Source organism: Cricetulus griseus, chromosome 5 (assembly GCF_003668045.3).
Source record: "Cricetulus griseus strain 17A/GY chromosome 5, alternate assembly CriGri-PICRH-1.0, whole genome shotgun sequence".
In the NCBI taxonomy this organism is placed as follows: Eukaryota; Metazoa; Chordata; class Mammalia; order Rodentia; family Cricetidae; genus Cricetulus; species Cricetulus griseus.
In genome coordinates this window covers 178,113,132-178,129,825 of record NC_048598.1, presented here as the reverse complement: position 1 = coordinate 178,129,825, position 16,694 = coordinate 178,113,132, and the positions used below count along the sequence as shown (strand labels likewise).

Genomic DNA, 16,694 nt, shown 5'->3' with positions numbered 1-16,694 from the left:
GAAATACAGAATCATTTCCATTGGATGGTTCAAATGAGACACAGAGCCATTCCAGATCAGCATATTCTCAAGGTCTGGTGTCTGGTACAGCAGACTCAATTCCCCCCCCTTTCCTGATGGCTGACCTTGGGGGCGGAGACCTTGGGACGGAGTGTTTCTCTTCGGGCGGGGCGGGGGCTCAGGGGCAGAGCTCCAGGCCGGCTCACTCGGTGTTTGTTCTCGTGCTGACCCACCTGGTGCTCATGCTCTCGGGCCGGCCCCACCCGGTGCTTGTTCTCGGGCCGGCCCCACCCGGTGCTTGTTCTCGGGCCGGGCGGGGAAAGGCCACCGGGGGTGGGGATCGGGGAAGCCGCCGACAGGAGGAAGAGGAGACAAACTTGAGAAAGAAAGGGCTAAGGGACAGGGGTCTTTCATTCCCCCATTTCTCTTGTAACTGAATGGAATCTTTCATTCAGAGGTCTCTGGATACTCTGGATCTATTTGCTTTAGCTGATGATATTGTTGAGTTAAGACTAAGGCCTGTACAACAGATAGTCGTTCTCTGATGAATTGAGTCAGTTTGTTCAGAATGCAGGGACCAAATATGAGGATCAAAAATAGAATAACCAGAGGTCCCATGAGCGTGGATATAAGGGTAGTCAACCAGGGGGATTTAGCGAACCATCCCTCGAACCATCCTTGTTGAGACTCAAATAGCTGTTGCCTCTGTTTTAGCCTCTCCCTAAGTTTGGCCATGCTATCCCTAACTATTCCTGTATGATCTGCATAAAAGCAGCATTCTTCCTTGAGGGCAGCACATAGCCCCCCTTCCTGTAAAAATAATAAATCTAATCCTCGTCTGTTTTGCAGGACCACCTCAGAGAGTGATGTTAAGGATTTCTCGAGTGCACTGACTGACTCTTCTAGGACCTGGATATCCGTGTGCATGGCTTGTTGTAGAAGCTTAAAATGATTAATTCCCTGTAGGGCAACGGTTCCGGTCCCTATGCCGGCTGCTATGCCCCCCACTGTTATTCCTCCTAATAATAGGGCCACGGTAAAGGATATTGGCTCCCTCTTATATCGGGTTGATTTCTCTAGTACGCTGTAAACATATTCAGGTTGGTGGTATGTGACTTTGGGCCAAAGTTCTATCAATATACAAAAGTCAATGGTGGTGTTGAGAACAGTGGTAGAGACACAGGGAGTCAACCCAGTACTGCAAGCCCAATAAGTTCCATAAGGGGCAACAAGGTATCGGCTGTCCTGAGATAATGGCTCTACTTGGTTACATAATTCTTGATGTGAGGAAGGAATCCTGCCTATGCATAGCCCCTTTCCTGAGACCTCAGATATTGTGAGCTTGTGCTGCATAGCAGCTCCGCAACTGGTAGGTGCTGAGGTCTGGTTGGAGTAGTTGCCCAGTATTGCCACGCCTTCATAATATGGGGGCCGGGAAACTAGGCATAACCAGCATTCCTGAGTCTTGTTGGGGTCTGAAAAATTTAAGGCTTGGTAAACTTCCTGGATTAATTGTAATAATCTATCTCTGGTACCTGGAGGGTCTCTGGTTATCTCGATGTTTAGGGCATCTGGGGTGGGGGAGAAGGTGACAGCACCTGGTGTAGGAGTGATAGCTTTAGGAACGGTAGGGGGTTTAGGGACTTGAAAATGGGTTGGGGATCTCTGGTCCGCTATTACTATGTTTGGCCCGACTGATTGTTGGCTTAGGGGAGTAATTTGTCTGTACAGGGAGAATAAAGTCACCGGATCTTTCCCTGCTCGGTGCAGCCTGAGTCCCCAGACCTTAGGACTATCCCAAGTAGTTCTTTTTCCAGCATCTGTGAACCTTAGGATGAGAGGGTTGCATTTTCCTCCGGGGGTGGCGCCTTGAAAACCTCCCCCTCCGGCACTATCATAACAGGGTCCGCAGGCTCTTTGCCCACATCTCCATGGTCCTTTCCCTGCGTACCCTGGGATCTCCCTCCGTTTGAGAGTGATGAAATCCCAAGAGGAAGAGGGTTTCCAGTAAGCCTCCCCTGTGGTTTCACATCCCCATCTTGCACAGTACCCTTCCTGCGGCCCCCCGCAGCCATGAGTTGGTTTATGGCCGGGGCAAACATAAAAATCCTTGCTTCTTGTTCCTATCCTTCCCCCAGGGTGGTGGCATCCGTACCCTGGGAATGGTTCCTGGTCAGAGGGATCCCAATCAGACCCTACTAAGTCACATAGGTCGACATAGAGAGGAGGGAACCCATCATGTAGAGTCCCTATATAAGTGCTGAGGTTGGCTATTTCCCCGGTCCCTAAGTTGGCTACTTTCCAGGTGATATTATAAACCCTGTGGGGGTTGGTTGCTACATGGGGGGTAAACAGACAATCAATAGGAGGGTTACGAGAGAGTCTTATCTTTAAAGGATTTTGAGTGCGGTGCGCGGTCCATTCTGATGCAGTGGCTGAATCGGTGGGTCGGGCTGGCTTTACATGTGAAGCATGTATCCAAGCTGTAATGCCGTCTACCTTGAGTGCGGTGGGAGTGGTAAGCAAAACGATGTAGGGTCCCTTCCAGCGGGGTTCAAGGTTCTTGGCCTGGTGATGCCGGACCCAAACAGTGTCCCCGATCTGGTAAGAATGGGGGATGGTGGGATGGTCCCTCTGGTCTTTATAAGCTTGAGCAAGGGGTTTCCAGACCTCCCGTTGTACTAGTTGGAGGGCCTGTAAATGAGCTTGGAGAGAAGGGGAGTTAGCAAAATCTGAGACATCTTGATCAAGAAAGTTAATGATAGGAGTAGGTACTCCATACAGGATCTCAAAGGGTGTGAGCCCATGTGGTCCAGGGGTATTACGAGCGCGGTAGAGTGCTAGGGGGAGTAGGAGGACCCAGTCTCTAGTGCCAGTTGCAAGCGACAATTTTGTTAAAGTCTCCTTGATTGTTCTATTCATCCTTTCTACCTGTCCTGAACTTTGGGGTCTATAAGCACAATGTAATTTCCAATCAATCCCCAACAAGGTGGCCACCGACTGACTTACCTGGGAGACGAAGGCGGGCCCATTGTCTGTTCCCAGTACCTGAGGCATTCCATAACGGGGGAAGATTTCTTCAAGCAATTTCTTAGTAACAATCTTGGCTGTTTCATGTTTAGTAGGGAAGGCTTCAACCCATCCTGAAAAGGTGTCTACAAAAATTAATAGATACTTGTATCCATATTTTCCTGGTTTAATCTCAGTGAAATCTATCTCCCAATGTGTTCCGGGCCGGTAGCCTCTGACCCGGTTCCCGGGAGGAAGCTTCAGTCTGGATGCGTTGACTCGGGCGCACGCATCACATTGCTCAGTTACCTGTTTTAGAATATCATTCTTCCCCAAAAGGAAATTGAATTCCTCTTCTCGTTCGAGGAGCTCCCACATCTTCTTGGAGCTCAGATGTGTCATCTTATGTAAAAATGTCACTAGGTACTTGGTTACCCGGTAGGGGATGACAGTCTTTCCTTCATAAGTCCAATCCCCGTTTGGTTCCTTTGCGGCTCCCAATTTCTCTAGGGTTTGGATGTCTCTTTGTTCATAGTCCCATGAGGGGAAGGGATGGTCGTTGGTGGGCTCTAGAGCCAGAAGGTTAGTGGTGTCTGTGGTCAGGGCCGCCTCTCGGGCAGCCAAATCTGCCCTTCGATTGCCCCTTGCTTCGAAAGAATCCCCTTTTTGGTGTCCAGGGCAATGTATGATACTTAAGGCAGCAGGCAGATGAAGAGCCCTTAAGAGAGCGAGATTTCCTCCTTATTTTTAATGTCTTTCCCTTCGGAGGTAAGCAGCCCCTTCCATCTGTAAATTTCTCCATGTATAAGGGCAGTGGCGAAGGCATAACGACTGTCTGTATACACGGTGAGCCTCTTACCTTCTGCCAATTTTAGAGCCTGCGTGAGTGCTATGAGTTCTGCCCTCTGTGCGGAAGTTCCAGGGGGGAGTGCCTGGGCCCAGACGACCTGATTCTCTGTGGTAACTGCTGCGCCCGCCCTTCGTTCTCCTTGATGCAAAAAGCTGCTTCCATCCGTGAACCAGATGTGGTCCGGGCTAGGTAGAGGCTGGTCAGTCAGGTCGGATCTCGCTCCATGGGCCTCGGCCAATACCTGTAAGCAATCATGAGCCTCGGGCTCCCCAGGGAGGGGGAGCAGGGTGGCTGGGTTCAGAGTCACCAAAGGCCCGAAGTGGACCCAGTCTTTGTCCAACAGCATAGTCTGGTAATGAGTCATTCGGGCATTAGTAAGCCATCTATCTGGAGGCTGTCTGATGACTGCCTCAACTGCATGAGGGGCATGTATGGTCAAAGGCTGCTCCAAGGTTAGCTTGTGAGAATCTTTTACCAGCAGGGCTATAGCGGCAATCATTCGAAGGCAGGGTGGCCATCCCGATGCCACAGGATCCAATTTCTTGGAGAGGTATGCAGTGGGCCTTCTCCAAGGCCCCAGTTTTTGGGTGAGGACTCCCTTAGCATAGCCCTCTTTCTCATCTATAAAAAGTTCAAATGGCTTAGCTAAGTCCGGTAGACCCAGGGCTGGTGATTCAAGGAGAGCCTTTTTGATGTCGGTGAAGGCTTTCTTTTGGGGCTCTTCCCATTTAAAGGCAACCCCTGGCCGAGTGAGGGGGTAGAGGGGAGCCGCCATTTCGGCAAACCCAGGGATCCATAGGCGGCAGAAGCCTGCCGTTCCCAAGAACTCTCTCAGTTGGCGGGGATTTTGTGGGGTGGGAATGTCTAAGATGGCTCGCATACGGGCTTCCGTTAGCCATCGACGCCCATCCTTTATCTTGTATCCTAAATAGGTCACCTGTTTCTGACATATCTGGGCCTTCTTGGCGGATGCCCGGTACCCTAGGTTCCCAAGAGTCTGGAGGAGGGCTTGAGTGCCTTCCTTGCATTCCCCTTTGGTTTTGGCTGCCAGGAGAATGTCATCTACATATTGTAAGAGGATTAGAGCGGGGTACCTAACCCGGAATTCTGCCAGGTCCTGATGTAAAGCTTCATCAAAAAGGGTAGGGCTGTTCTTAAACCCTTGAGGTAGCCTAGTCCAAGTCAGCTGCCCAGAGATTCCAAGGGCCGCGTCCTGCCATTCAAAGGCAAATATAGGCTGGCTGGTGGGATGCAGGCGGAGGCAGAAGAAAGCGTCTTTAAGATCTAAGACTGTGTACCAGGTATAGTTAGGTGGCAATCCACTCAGCAAATTGTAAGGGTTGGGGACAGTAGGGTGTATGTCCTCTATCCTTTTATTGACTTCTCTCAGGTCCTGCACTGGCCGGTAGTCATTAGTTCCCGGCTTCCTAACGGGTAGCAAGGGTGTATTCCAAGGAGATTTACAGGGCACCAGAATCCCTTGTTCAAGTAACCTTTTAATATGTGGCCGAATTCCTTCGCAGGCTTCTTTAGGCATTGGATACTGTCTGACGGATGCAGGAAGGATGGCAGCTTTTAAGGTTACTATAATTGGGGCCTGGTTAATGGCAAGGCCCATTCCTCCTGTTTCAGCCCAGGCTTGGGGAAATTCCGCAAGCCAGTGATCAAGGGTTTCCTGATTGTTCGAATTAGTCCTCTTTTCATGGAGTCTATATTCATCTTCTATGGACATTGTCAAGATGGTAAGGGGAATTCCCTCTGGCCCTGTGACTTTGACTTCTGACCTCTCAAAGTGTATTTGAGCTTTTAATTTGGTCAATAGGTCCCGTCCTAGTAAGGGGTAGGGGCAATCTGGCACATGGAGGAAAGAATGCATAACCTTACCGGTCGCGAGCTGGAGCTGCCGATTTGTAGTCCAATGGTACTGCTTTCCGCCTGTAGCTCCCTGTACCCATGCAGTCCGGTGACTCAGGGGTCCGGGTGACCGATTCAGAACGGAATGTTGTGCCCCTGTATCGACTAGGAAGGTGACCGGATGCCCCCCGACTTGCAGTGTTATCCTGGGCTCAGGGGGGGGCTCCTGGCCCCGACTCCTCTAATCTTCTAGGTTCAGGAGGTCAGAAACCCTTGGCGGTGGAAGCTTGGCCCGGGGGTTCTTAGGGCATTCTCTTGCCCAATGTCCTTTTTCTTTACAGTAAGCACATTGGTCCCTGTCCAGGTGGGGCCCCCTTCTGTCATCCCTCTGTCTATTCTGTCTCTGGCCTGTCACTACTGTGGCCAATAACCTGCTCATTTCTTTATTCCGCTTACGGTCTCTCGCAACCTCTTTTTCCTCAGCTTCCTGTCTTAGTCTTTCCTCTCTCTCCTGAGTTTCCTTCCTCCAACGTTCTTCTCTTTCTGTCTGTGTTTCCCTCTTATTAAAAATACGTTCTGCTTCCTTCAACAAATCTTGGAGTGTATATCCCTGTAGATTTTCTAGCCTTTGAAGCTTGTTTCTTATGTCCGGGGCTGATTGCCAAATAAAGGACATAGAAACGTTGGTGGCCTGACCTGGATCTTCCGGATTATAGGGAGTATACATCCTGTACGCTTCTTTCAATCTCTCTAGAAAAGCGGCAGGTGATTCCTCCGCACCCTGTATTATCTGCTTCACCTGGGCCAAATTAGTGGGTCGGCGTCCTGCCTCCCGGAGTCCCGCTACCAGCAACTGGCGATAGAGACGCAGGTGGGTCCTACCTGCTTCGGTGGTAAAATCCCATTCAGGTCTTTCAAGAGGGCAAGCCGCATCAATTTCATTGGGCAGCTGGGTGGGCTGCCCGTTGGCTCCTGGGATGATTGTCAGCAGCTGTTGCAGGTCCTCTTAACCTCGGAGGAGAAACAGCGCGTGCTACTAGAAGCACGAAAGAATGTCCCAGGAGCCAACGGGCAGCCCACCCAGCTGCCCAATGAAATTGATGCGGCTTGCCCTCTTGAAAGACCTGAATGGGATTTTACCACCGAAGCAGGTAGGACCCACCTGCGTCTCTATCGCCAGTTGCTGGTAGCGGGACTCCGGGGGGCAGGACGCCGACCCACTAATTTGGCCCAGGTGAAGCAGATAATACAGGGTGCGGAGGAATCACCTGCCGCTTTTCTAGAGAGATTGAAAGAAGCGTACAGGATGTATACTCCCTATAATCCGGAAGATCCAGGTCAGGCCACCAACGTTTCTATGTCCTTTATTTGGCAATCAGCCCCGGACATAAGAAACAAGCTTCAAAGGCTAGAAAATCTACAGGGATATACACTCCAAGATTTGTTGAAGGAAGCAGAACGTATTTTTAATAAGAGGGAAACACAGACAGAAAGAGAAGAACGTTGGAGGAAGGAAACTCAGGAGAGAGAGGAAAGACTAAGACAGGAAGCTGAGGAAAAAGAGGTTGCGAGAGACCGTAAGCGGAATAAAGAAATGAGCAGGTTATTGGCCACAGTAGTGACAGGCCAGAGACAGAATAGACAGAGGGATGACAGAAGGGGGCCCCACCTGGACAGGGACCAATGTGCTTACTGTAAAGAAAAAGGACATTGGGCAAGAGAATGCCCTAAGAACCCCCGGGCCAAGCTTCCACCGCCAAGGGTTTCTGACCTCCTGAACCTAGAAGATTAGAGGAGTCGGGGCCAGGAGCCCCCCCCTGAGCCCAGGATAACACTGCAAGTCGGGGGGCATCCGGTCACCTTCCTAGTCGATACAGGGGCACAACATTCCGTTCTGAATCGGTCACCCGGACCCCTGAGTCACCGGACTGCATGGGTACAGGGAGCTACAGGCGGAAAGCAGTACCATTGGACTACAAATCGGCAGCTCCAGCTCGCGACCGGTAAGGTTATGCATTCTTTCCTCCATGTGCCAGATTGCCCCTACCCCTTACTAGGACGGGACCTATTGACCAAATTAAAAGCTCAAATACACTTTGAGAGGTCAGAAGTCAAAGTCACAGGGCCAGAGGGAATTCCCCTTACCATCTTGACAATGTCCATAGAAGATGAATATAGACTCCATGAAAAGAGGACTAATTCGAACAATCAGGAAACCCTTGATCACTGGCTTGCGGAATTTCCCCAAGCCTGGGCTGAAACAGGAGGAATGGGCCTTGCCATTAACCAGGCCCCAATTATAGTAACCTTAAAAGCTGCCATCCTTCCTGCATCCGTCAGACAGTATCCAATGCCTAAAGAAGCCCGCGAAGGAATTCGGCCACATATTAAAAGGTTACTTGAACAAGGGATTCTGGTGCCCTGTAAATCTCCTTGGAATACACCCTTGCTACCCGTTAGGAAGCCGGGAACTAATGACTACCGGCCAGTGCAGGACCTGAGAGAAGTCAATAAAAGGATAGAGGACATACACCCTACTGTCCCCAACCCTTACAATTTGCTGAGTGGATTGCCACCTAACTATACCTGGTACACAGTCTTAGATCTTAAAGACGCTTTCTTCTGCCTCCGCCTGCATCCCACCAGCCAGCCTATATTTGCCTTTGAATGGCAGGACGCGGCCCTTGGAATCTCTGGGCAGCTGACTTGGACTAGGCTACCTCAAGGGTTTAAGAACAGCCCTACCCTTTTTGATGAAGCTTTACATCAGGACCTGGCAGAATTCCGGGTTAGGTACCCCGCTCTAATCCTCTTACAATATGTAGATGACATTCTCCTGGCAGCCAAAACCAAAGGGGAATGCAAGGAAGGCACTCAAGCCCTCCTCCAGACTCTTGGGAACCTAGGGTACCGGGCATCCACCAAGAAGGCCCAGATATGTCAGAAACAGGTGACCTATTTAGGATACAAGATAAAGGATGGGCGTCGATGGCTAACGGAAGCCCGTATGCGAGCCATCTTAGACATTCCCACCCCACAAAATCCCCGCCAACTGAGAGAGTTCTTGGGAACGGCAGGCTTCTGCCACCTATGGATCCCTGGGTTTGCCGAAATGGCGGCTCCCCTCTACCCCCTCACTCGGCCAGGGGTTGCTTTTAAATGGGAAGAGCCCCAAAAGAAAGCCTTCACCGACATCAAAAAGGCTCTCCTTGAATCACCAGCCCTGGGTCTACCGGACTTAGCTAAGCCATTTGAACTTTTTATAGATGAGAAAGAGGGCTATGCTAAGGGAGTCCTCACCCAAAAACTGGGGCCTTGGAGAAGGCCCACTGCATACCTCTCCAAGAAATTGGATCCTGTGGCATCGGGATGGCCACCCTGCCTTCGAATGATTGCCGCTATAGCCCTGCTGGTAAAAGATTCTCACAAGCTAACCTTGGGGCAGCCTTTGACCATACATGCCCCTCATGCAGTAGAGGCAGTCATCAGACAGCCTCCAGACAGATGGCTTACTAATGCCCGAATGACTCATTACCAGACTATGCTGTTAGACAAAGACCGGGTCCACTTCGGGCCTTTGGTGACTCTGAACCCAGCCACCCTGCTCCCCCTCCCTGGGGAGCCCGAGGCTCATGATTGCTTACAGGTATTGGCCGAGGCCCATGGAGCGAGATCCGACCTGACTGACCAGCCTCTACCTAGCCCGGACCACATCTGGTTCACGGATGGAAGCAGCTTTTTGCATCAAGGAGAACGAAGGGCGGGCGCGGCAGTCACCACAGAGAATCAGGTCGTCTGGGCCCAGGCACTCCCCCCTGGAACTTCCGCACAGAGGGCAGAACTCATAGCACTCACGCAGGCTCTAAAATTGGCAGAAGGTAAGAGGCTCACCGTGTATACAGACAGTCGTTATGCCTTCGCCACTGCCCATATACATGGAGAAATTTACAGACGGAGGGGGCTGCTTACCTCCGAAGGGAAAGACATTAAAAATAAGGAGGAAATCCTCGCTCTCTTAAGGGCTCTTCATCTGCCCGCTGCCTTAAGTATCATACATTTCCCTGGACACCAAAAAGGGGATTCTTTCGAAGCAAGGGGCAATCGAAGGGCAGACTTGGCTGCCCGAGAGGCGGCCCTGACCACAGACACCACTAACCTCCTGGCTCTAGAGCCCACCAACGACCATCCCTTCCCCTCATGGGACTATGAACAAAGAGACATCCAAACCCTAGAGAAATTGGGAGCCGCAAAGGAACCAAACGGGGATTGGACTTATGAAGGAAAGACTGTCATCCCCTACCGGGTAACCAAGTACCTAGTGACATTTTTACATAAGATGACACATCTGAGCTCCAAGAAGATGCGGGAGCTCCTCGAACGAGAAGAGGAATTCAATTTCCTTTTGGGGAAGAACGATATTCTAAAACAGGTAACTGAGCAATGTGATGCGTGCGCCCGAGTCAACGCATCCAGACTGAAGCTTCCTCCCGGGAACCGGGTCAGAGGCTACCGGCCCGGAACACATTGGGAGATAGATTTCACTGAGATTAAACCAGGAAAATATGGATACAAGTATCTATTAATTTTTGTAGACACCTTTTCAGGATGGGTTGAAGCCTTCCCTACTAAACATGAAACAGCCAAGATCGTTACTAAGAAATTGCTTGAAGAAATCTTTCCCCGTTATGGGATGCCTCAGGTATTGGGAACAGACAATGGGCCCGCCTTCGTCTCCCAGGTAAGTCAGTCAGTGGCCACCTTGTTGGGGATTGATTGGAAATTACATTGTGCTTATAGACCCCAAAGTTCAGGACAGGTAGAAAGGATGAATAGAACAATCAAGGAGACTTTAACAAAATTGTCGCTTGCAACTGGCACTAGAGACTGGGTCCTCCTACTCCCCCTAGCACTCTACCGCGCTCGTAATACCCCTGGACCACATGGGCTCACACCCTTTGAGATCCTGTATGGAGTACCTACTCCTATCATTAACTTTCTTGATCAAGATGTCTCAGATTTTGCTAACTCCCCTTCTCTCCAAGCTCATTTACAGGCCCTCCAACTAGTACAACGGGAGGTCTGGAAACCCCTTGCTCAAGCTTATAAAGACCAGAGGGACCATCCCACCATCCCCCATTCCTACCAGATCGGGGACACTGTTTGGGTCCGGCGTCACCAGGCCAAGAACCTTGAACCCCGCTGGAAGGGACCCTACATCGTTTTGCTTACCACTCCCACCGCACTCAAGGTAGACGGCATTGCAGCTTGGATACATGCTTCACATGTAAAGCCAGCCCGACCCACCGATTCAGCCACTGCATCAGAATGGACCGCACACCGCACTCAAAATCCTTTAAAGATAAGACTCTCTCGTACACCCTCCTGTTGATTGGTTGTCTGTTTACCCCCCATGTAGCAACTAACCCCCACAGGGTTTATAATATCACCTGGAAAATAGCCAATCTAGGGACCGGGGAAATAGCCAACCTCAGCACTTATATAGGGACTCTACATGATGGGTTCCCTCCTCTCTATGTCGACCTATGTGACTTAGTAGGGTCTGATTGGGATCCCTCTGACCAGGAACCATTCCCAGGGTACGGATGCCACCACCCTGGGGGAAGGATAGGAACAAGAAGCAAGGATTTTTATGTTTGCCCCGGCCATAAACCAACTCATGGCTGCGGGGGGCCGCAGGAAGGGTACTGTGCAAGATGGGGATGTGAAACCACAGGGGAGGCTTACTGGAAACCCTCTTCCTCTTGGGATTTCATCACTCTCAAACGGAGGGAGATCCCAGGGTACGCAGGGAAAGGACCATGGAGATGTGGGCAAAGAGCCTGCGGACCCTGTTATGATAGTGCCGGAGGGGGAGGTTTTGGTGTGTGTGTTGGTGGTGTTTGGGGTTTGTGTTTTTTGGTTTTTTTTGTTTTGGGTATTGTGTTGGGGGCCTGCGGACCTTGTTATGATAGTGCCGGAGGGGGAGGTTTTCAAGGCGCCACCCCCGGAGGAAAATGCAACCCTCTCATCCTAAGGTTCACAGATGCTGGAAAAAGAACTACTTGGGATAGTCCTAAGGTCTGGGGACTCAGGCTGCACCGAGCAGGGAAAGATCCGGTGACTTTATTCTCCCTGTACAGACAAATTACTCCCCTAAGCCAACAATCAGTCGGGCCAAACATAGTAATAGCGGACCAGAGATCCCCAACCCATTTTCAAGTCCCTAAACCCCCTACCGTTCCTAAAGCTATCACTCCTACACCAGGTGCTGTCACCTTCTCCCCCACCCCAGATGCCCTAAACATCGAGATAACCAGAGACCCTCCAGGTACCAGAGATAGATTATTACAATTAATCCAGGAAGTTTACCAAGCCTTAAATTTTTCAGACCCCAACAAGACTCAGGAATGCTGGTTATGCCTAGTTTCCCGGCCCCCATATTATGAAGGCGTGGCAATACTGGGCAACTACTCCAACCAGACCTCAGCACCTACCAGTTGCGGAGCTGCTATGCAGCACAAGCTCACAATATCTGAGGTCTCAGGAAAGGGGCTATGCATAGGCAGGATTCCTCCCTCACATCAAGAATTATGTAACCAAATAGAGCCATTATCTCAGGACAGCCGATACCTTGTTGCCCCTTATGGAACTTATTGGGCTTGCAGTACTGGGTTGACTCCCTGTGTCTCTACCACTGTTCTCAACACCACCATTGACTTTTGTATATTGATAGAACTTTGGCCCAAAGTCACATACCACCAACCTGAATATGTTTACAGCGTACTAGAGAAATCAACCCGATATAAGAGGGAGCCAATATCCTTTACCGTGGCCCTATTATTAGGAGGAATAACAGTGGGGGGCATAGCAGCCGGCATAGGGACCGGAACCGTTGCCCTACAGGGAATTAATCATTTTAAGCTTCTACAACAAGCCATGCACACGGATATCCAGGTCCTAGAAGAGTCAGTCAGTGCACTCGAGAAATCCTTAACATCACTCTCTGAGGTGGTCCTGCAAAACAGACGAGGATTAGATTTATTATTTTTACAGGAAGGGGGGCTATGTGCTGCCCTCAAGGAAGAATGCTGCTTTTATGCAGATCATACAGGAATAGTTAGGGATAGCATGGCCAAACTTAGGGAGAGGCTAAAACAGAGGCAACAGCTATTTGAGTCTCAACAAGGATGGTTCGAGGGATGGTTCGCTAAATCCCCCTGGTTGACTACCCTTATATCCACGCTCATGGGACCTCTGGTTATTCTATTTTTGATCCTCATATTTGGTCCCTGCATTCTGAACAAACTGACTCAATTCATCAGAGAACGACTATCTGTTGTACAGGCCTTAGTCTTAACTCAACAATATCATCAGCTACAGCAAATAGATCCAGAGTATCCAGAGACCTCTGAATGAAAGATTCCATTCAGTTACAAGAGAAATGGGGGAATGAAAGACCCCTGTCCCTTAGCCCTTTCTTTCTCAAGTTTGTCTCCTCTTCCTCCTGTCGGCGGCTTCCCCGATCCCCACCCCCGGTGGCCTTTCCCCGCCCGGCCCGAGAACAAGCACCGGGTGGGGCCGGCCCGAGAACAAGCACCGGGTGGGGCCGGCCCGAGAATGAGCACCAGGTGGGTCAGCACGAGAACAAACACCGAGTGAGCCGGCCTGGAGCTCTGCCCCTGAGCCCCCGCCCCGCCCGAAGAGAAACACTCCGTCCCAAGGTCTCCGCCCCCAAGGTCAGCCATCAGGAAAGGGGGGGGAATTGAGTCTGCTGTACCAGACACCAGACCTTGAGAATATGCTGATCTGGAATGGCTCTGTGTCTCATTTGAACCATCCAATGGAAATGATTCTGTATTTCGCCTCATTTGAAAGACTCTGTGTTTCACCTCATTTGAATAACTCTGTACTTTGCCTCATTTGAATAACCCTGTATAGCGCCTCATATACATTGACCAATGGGAATAGCTCTGTACAATGCAATGCCTCATTAGAATTATCCAATAGAATCCCTGCTCCTAGCTTGCGCCTTTTTCCCTATATAAGGACCCCTTTCCCTTGGCTCGGGGCGCTTAGCCACACTGAAGCTGAGTCGCCCCGGGTACCCGCGTCTCCAATAAAGCCTCTTGTTTTTTGCATCCAGTTCGTGGCCTCGCTGATTCCTGGGTGTGTGGGTCTCCCTCTACGAAAGCGCCTCTTCGGGGGTCTTTCACTTCCATTGATCTTCTCTAACCCACAGGTAAACACTCCAGCTTTCCTACCTTCAGCTGAGTCAGAGATCACAGCAGTGAGCATGCAGACAATGTGAACTGGAAAACACTAGCAGAAAACTGTGATGAGGAACGCTGTGGCCAATGGAAGGGAGTTAGAGAGAGACTGTAGGTGACATCATCTGGCATCAGCCCAACAATTAATGCAGATCGCAATGGAGTCAGAACTAGTGTGAAAAACAGATTGCTTATTAGGAAGTACTCAGACTACGGAGCCAGTCCTTTACCACAAGGCAGGAGAGGGAACAGAGAGCAGCATGCATGTGACCCTCATATTTAAAGCCTTGCTACATCACTCTGACCACACCCAAGTGTGCATGGTCAGCGTCACCTGTACCAGCCTTCAAGCGGATGTGGCCAGCATTTCCCCCAATGGTCACTCAGACATTTCCACAAGCTGAAGGTACAGAACACAGCTTCAAAGGCATCACTACATGGGACACTGAGTCAGAAAGTAATCTTGACAAGGATGCAAATCTCAAACAATAATTGTATGAAAATAATAACCATCTGTGCCCAATTACAGACACTCACATGTTGGAAGCCTGAAACATAGACCACTTGTTGTTCCACTAACTGTGTAAAATAACATTAATCATGGAGGCTCTGGCTATTTCTCAACCTGTGAGGAAATTAAGAGAATGGTTTTCAGATGATTTAGAATTCCCTTAGATTTCCCATTGAGCTAATAACCATCACCAACTCTACAGACACATTGAAAAATATGGAAAGGTTTATTCTTATGTTTATTTCATCAGATACAATGTGCCAAATGGATGCTTTAGATTCCCCATTGGTAAAAATTGATACACTTATTAGAAACTAAACAAACAGTAGTTAATAGAATATGATATCGCAGAGGGCCTCCAAATTATTGTTACAGGAGGAAGGGGAAGCCACTTATTCCAACATCTAAACAGCTGTACGCCTGTTTGTGAGAAACCACATGGGACAGTCCCCAACCTCCTATACTCCAAGAGATGTCTGCTAGTTCCCAGCAGCCTCAGTAGTACTTCATTGTCTCTACTGGTCTTGATCACAGGGAGGATTGTGTCTGTGTTCACACTCAAGTTTCTTCCCATTTCTTTGCAAAGTGAGACATAGCAAGTGGTTCAGATTTTAACTATTGGCTCTTGGAGATATCCCTATTAAAACTGGTTTCAATGAGAGGCTGTTTCTAGAAAAATCAATACTATAATACCTGTAGAAATTGACTTGGCTGATTGGATGTCTATCCATTTCTTCATTCCTGCAAATCTCATATTTGTGTCTTGTTTATTTATTCCTGATTTTTGGGCTATGAGTATTTGAGATATAGTTTTTCATAGCAATGTTGAGGCAGCTGTCGACTACAGACTGTAAGGGCTCCCAAGAAATGCATACGGTGCTTCCTTGTCTGTGATTCTATGAGAACTTCAGGGATACTGTCCAGACTATGCCTCCTCTTATTTGGAGACAGTGAATCAATGAGGGAAGGCTTAGAGGTTCTACAGGTTCATGGAATTGTCAGTGTGGCTCTCTGTTACCTGCTTGTGGATCAAATCATGAAATATCAATGTCTGCTCCAGCCACTCAGCCTTCAGTTTGTGAATCGTGGACTGGATTATTGGAAACCCATAATCCCAACGAAGTTCTTTCTTTTCTTACATGTTTCCTTCATCACAGTTGGTCTTGCTGTTTTATTTCAGCTACAGAAAAGTTACTAAGACAAACTTTCTCAGTGTTTTGCACAGTGAGAGGAACTTCTCAGAGAAGAAAGCTGGAATTTATGTGGCTCTGAGAGAAATGATCTGGCTCTGTCAATGCTAATGGGACAACCCCAGACCCAAAGTGATCTCTGTTAGATTTACATAAAATGCCCAATTGCGTGTGAGAGATTTTCTAGGTGAGTAGATCTCACTTCTCATGAACATTATCATGTGATCAGATGCAGATATTCAATACCTTCCTGGTGGTGTGATCCCATATTCAGGTCAATTAGAAGACAAAAAAAATCCTTGAAATGCCATCTACACACAGACACTAAACTAACTTTCCTGAAGGACAAGCTTATAAAAATATCATGATGAGCAGAGGTGAAATTCATGGAGAAATAAACTGAATTAGCTTAAACCACAGCTGGATCATGTCTGAACCTGATGTGCACCATTGTCAGGGAGGGATGGGGAGGTTTAAGCCTTGGGAGCATTTGTGCACCTGTAATGGGCCCCTTCTTACCCTTGATTCCCCTTAAATATAAATGCTACCCTAATAAAGAAATCTGACTGAGGATCTGCTTGAATCTGAGAAAAATAGACACAGGAGCATCCAAGTTTCTTATAAAACAACAGAAACACAGGATATGTATTGAGAACAACAGTTACCCACAGCACAAATATTTAGAGAGACTTTAATGGGAACTATAAGATGAAAGGAGCCTAGGCTGCTGAGAAGATTGGTCAGTTATGCCTTCATAGTCTACGGGATGAACCTGTGTTCTGTGTTTGCTGTGCGCACTCTGGTGGTCGTGAGCGGCCTCACAGTGAGGTTTATGTCTGGGTTCACACTGAGATCACTCACTGTGTCTCTAGTACAGTAATAAGTGGCGGTGTCCTCAGACTTCACACTGTTCATTTGCAGGTACAGAGTGTTCTTGGCATTGTCTCTGGAGATGGTGAACCGGCCCTTCACAGATGGTGCATGTGTTGTGGTACTGCCATCCTAATTAATAT

General features: G+C 49.1%; 2 protein-coding genes across 2 annotated transcripts; one reads left to right on the top strand and one right to left on the bottom strand.

Annotated features, from left to right (window-relative positions):
• Positions 1-2,573: 2,573 nt before the first annotated feature.
• On the bottom strand, positions 2,574-3,438 carry LOC118238844 (protein NYNRIN-like). The gene is made up of 2 exons (XM_035445177.1): positions 3,010-3,438; positions 2,574-2,705 (listed from the first exon to the last, which is right to left on the bottom strand). Exons 1-2 carry the CDS (start codon positions 3,409-3,411, stop codon positions 2,682-2,684), a joined length of 426 nt encoding a protein of 141 aa, XP_035301068.1. The 5' UTR covers positions 3,412-3,438; the 3' UTR covers positions 2,574-2,681.
• Positions 3,439-11,038: 7,600 nt separating this feature from the next.
• Positions 11,039-13,144, top strand: LOC118238982 (MLV-related proviral Env polyprotein-like). The gene has a single exon (XM_035445899.1). It carries the CDS (start codon positions 11,039-11,041, stop codon positions 13,127-13,129), a length of 2,091 nt encoding a protein of 696 aa, XP_035301790.1. The 3' UTR covers positions 13,130-13,144.
• Positions 13,145-16,694: the final 3,550 nt, after the last annotated feature.

Bases quoted from the DNA above. Each gene is read 5' to 3' on its own strand.
- LOC118238844 (XM_035445177.1), bottom strand. From the start codon at position 3,411: ATGACACATCTGAGCTCCAAGAAGATGTGGGAGCTCCTCGAACGAGAA. The intron at 2,706-3,009 runs GTAAGTCAGTCG...CTTCTCTCCAAG, and splicing joins GGCCCGCCTTCGTCTCCCAG to CTCATTTACAGGCCCTCCAA.
- LOC118238982 (XM_035445899.1), top strand. From the start codon at position 11,039: ATGGACCGCACACCGCACTCAAAATCCTTTAAAGATAAGACTCTCTCG.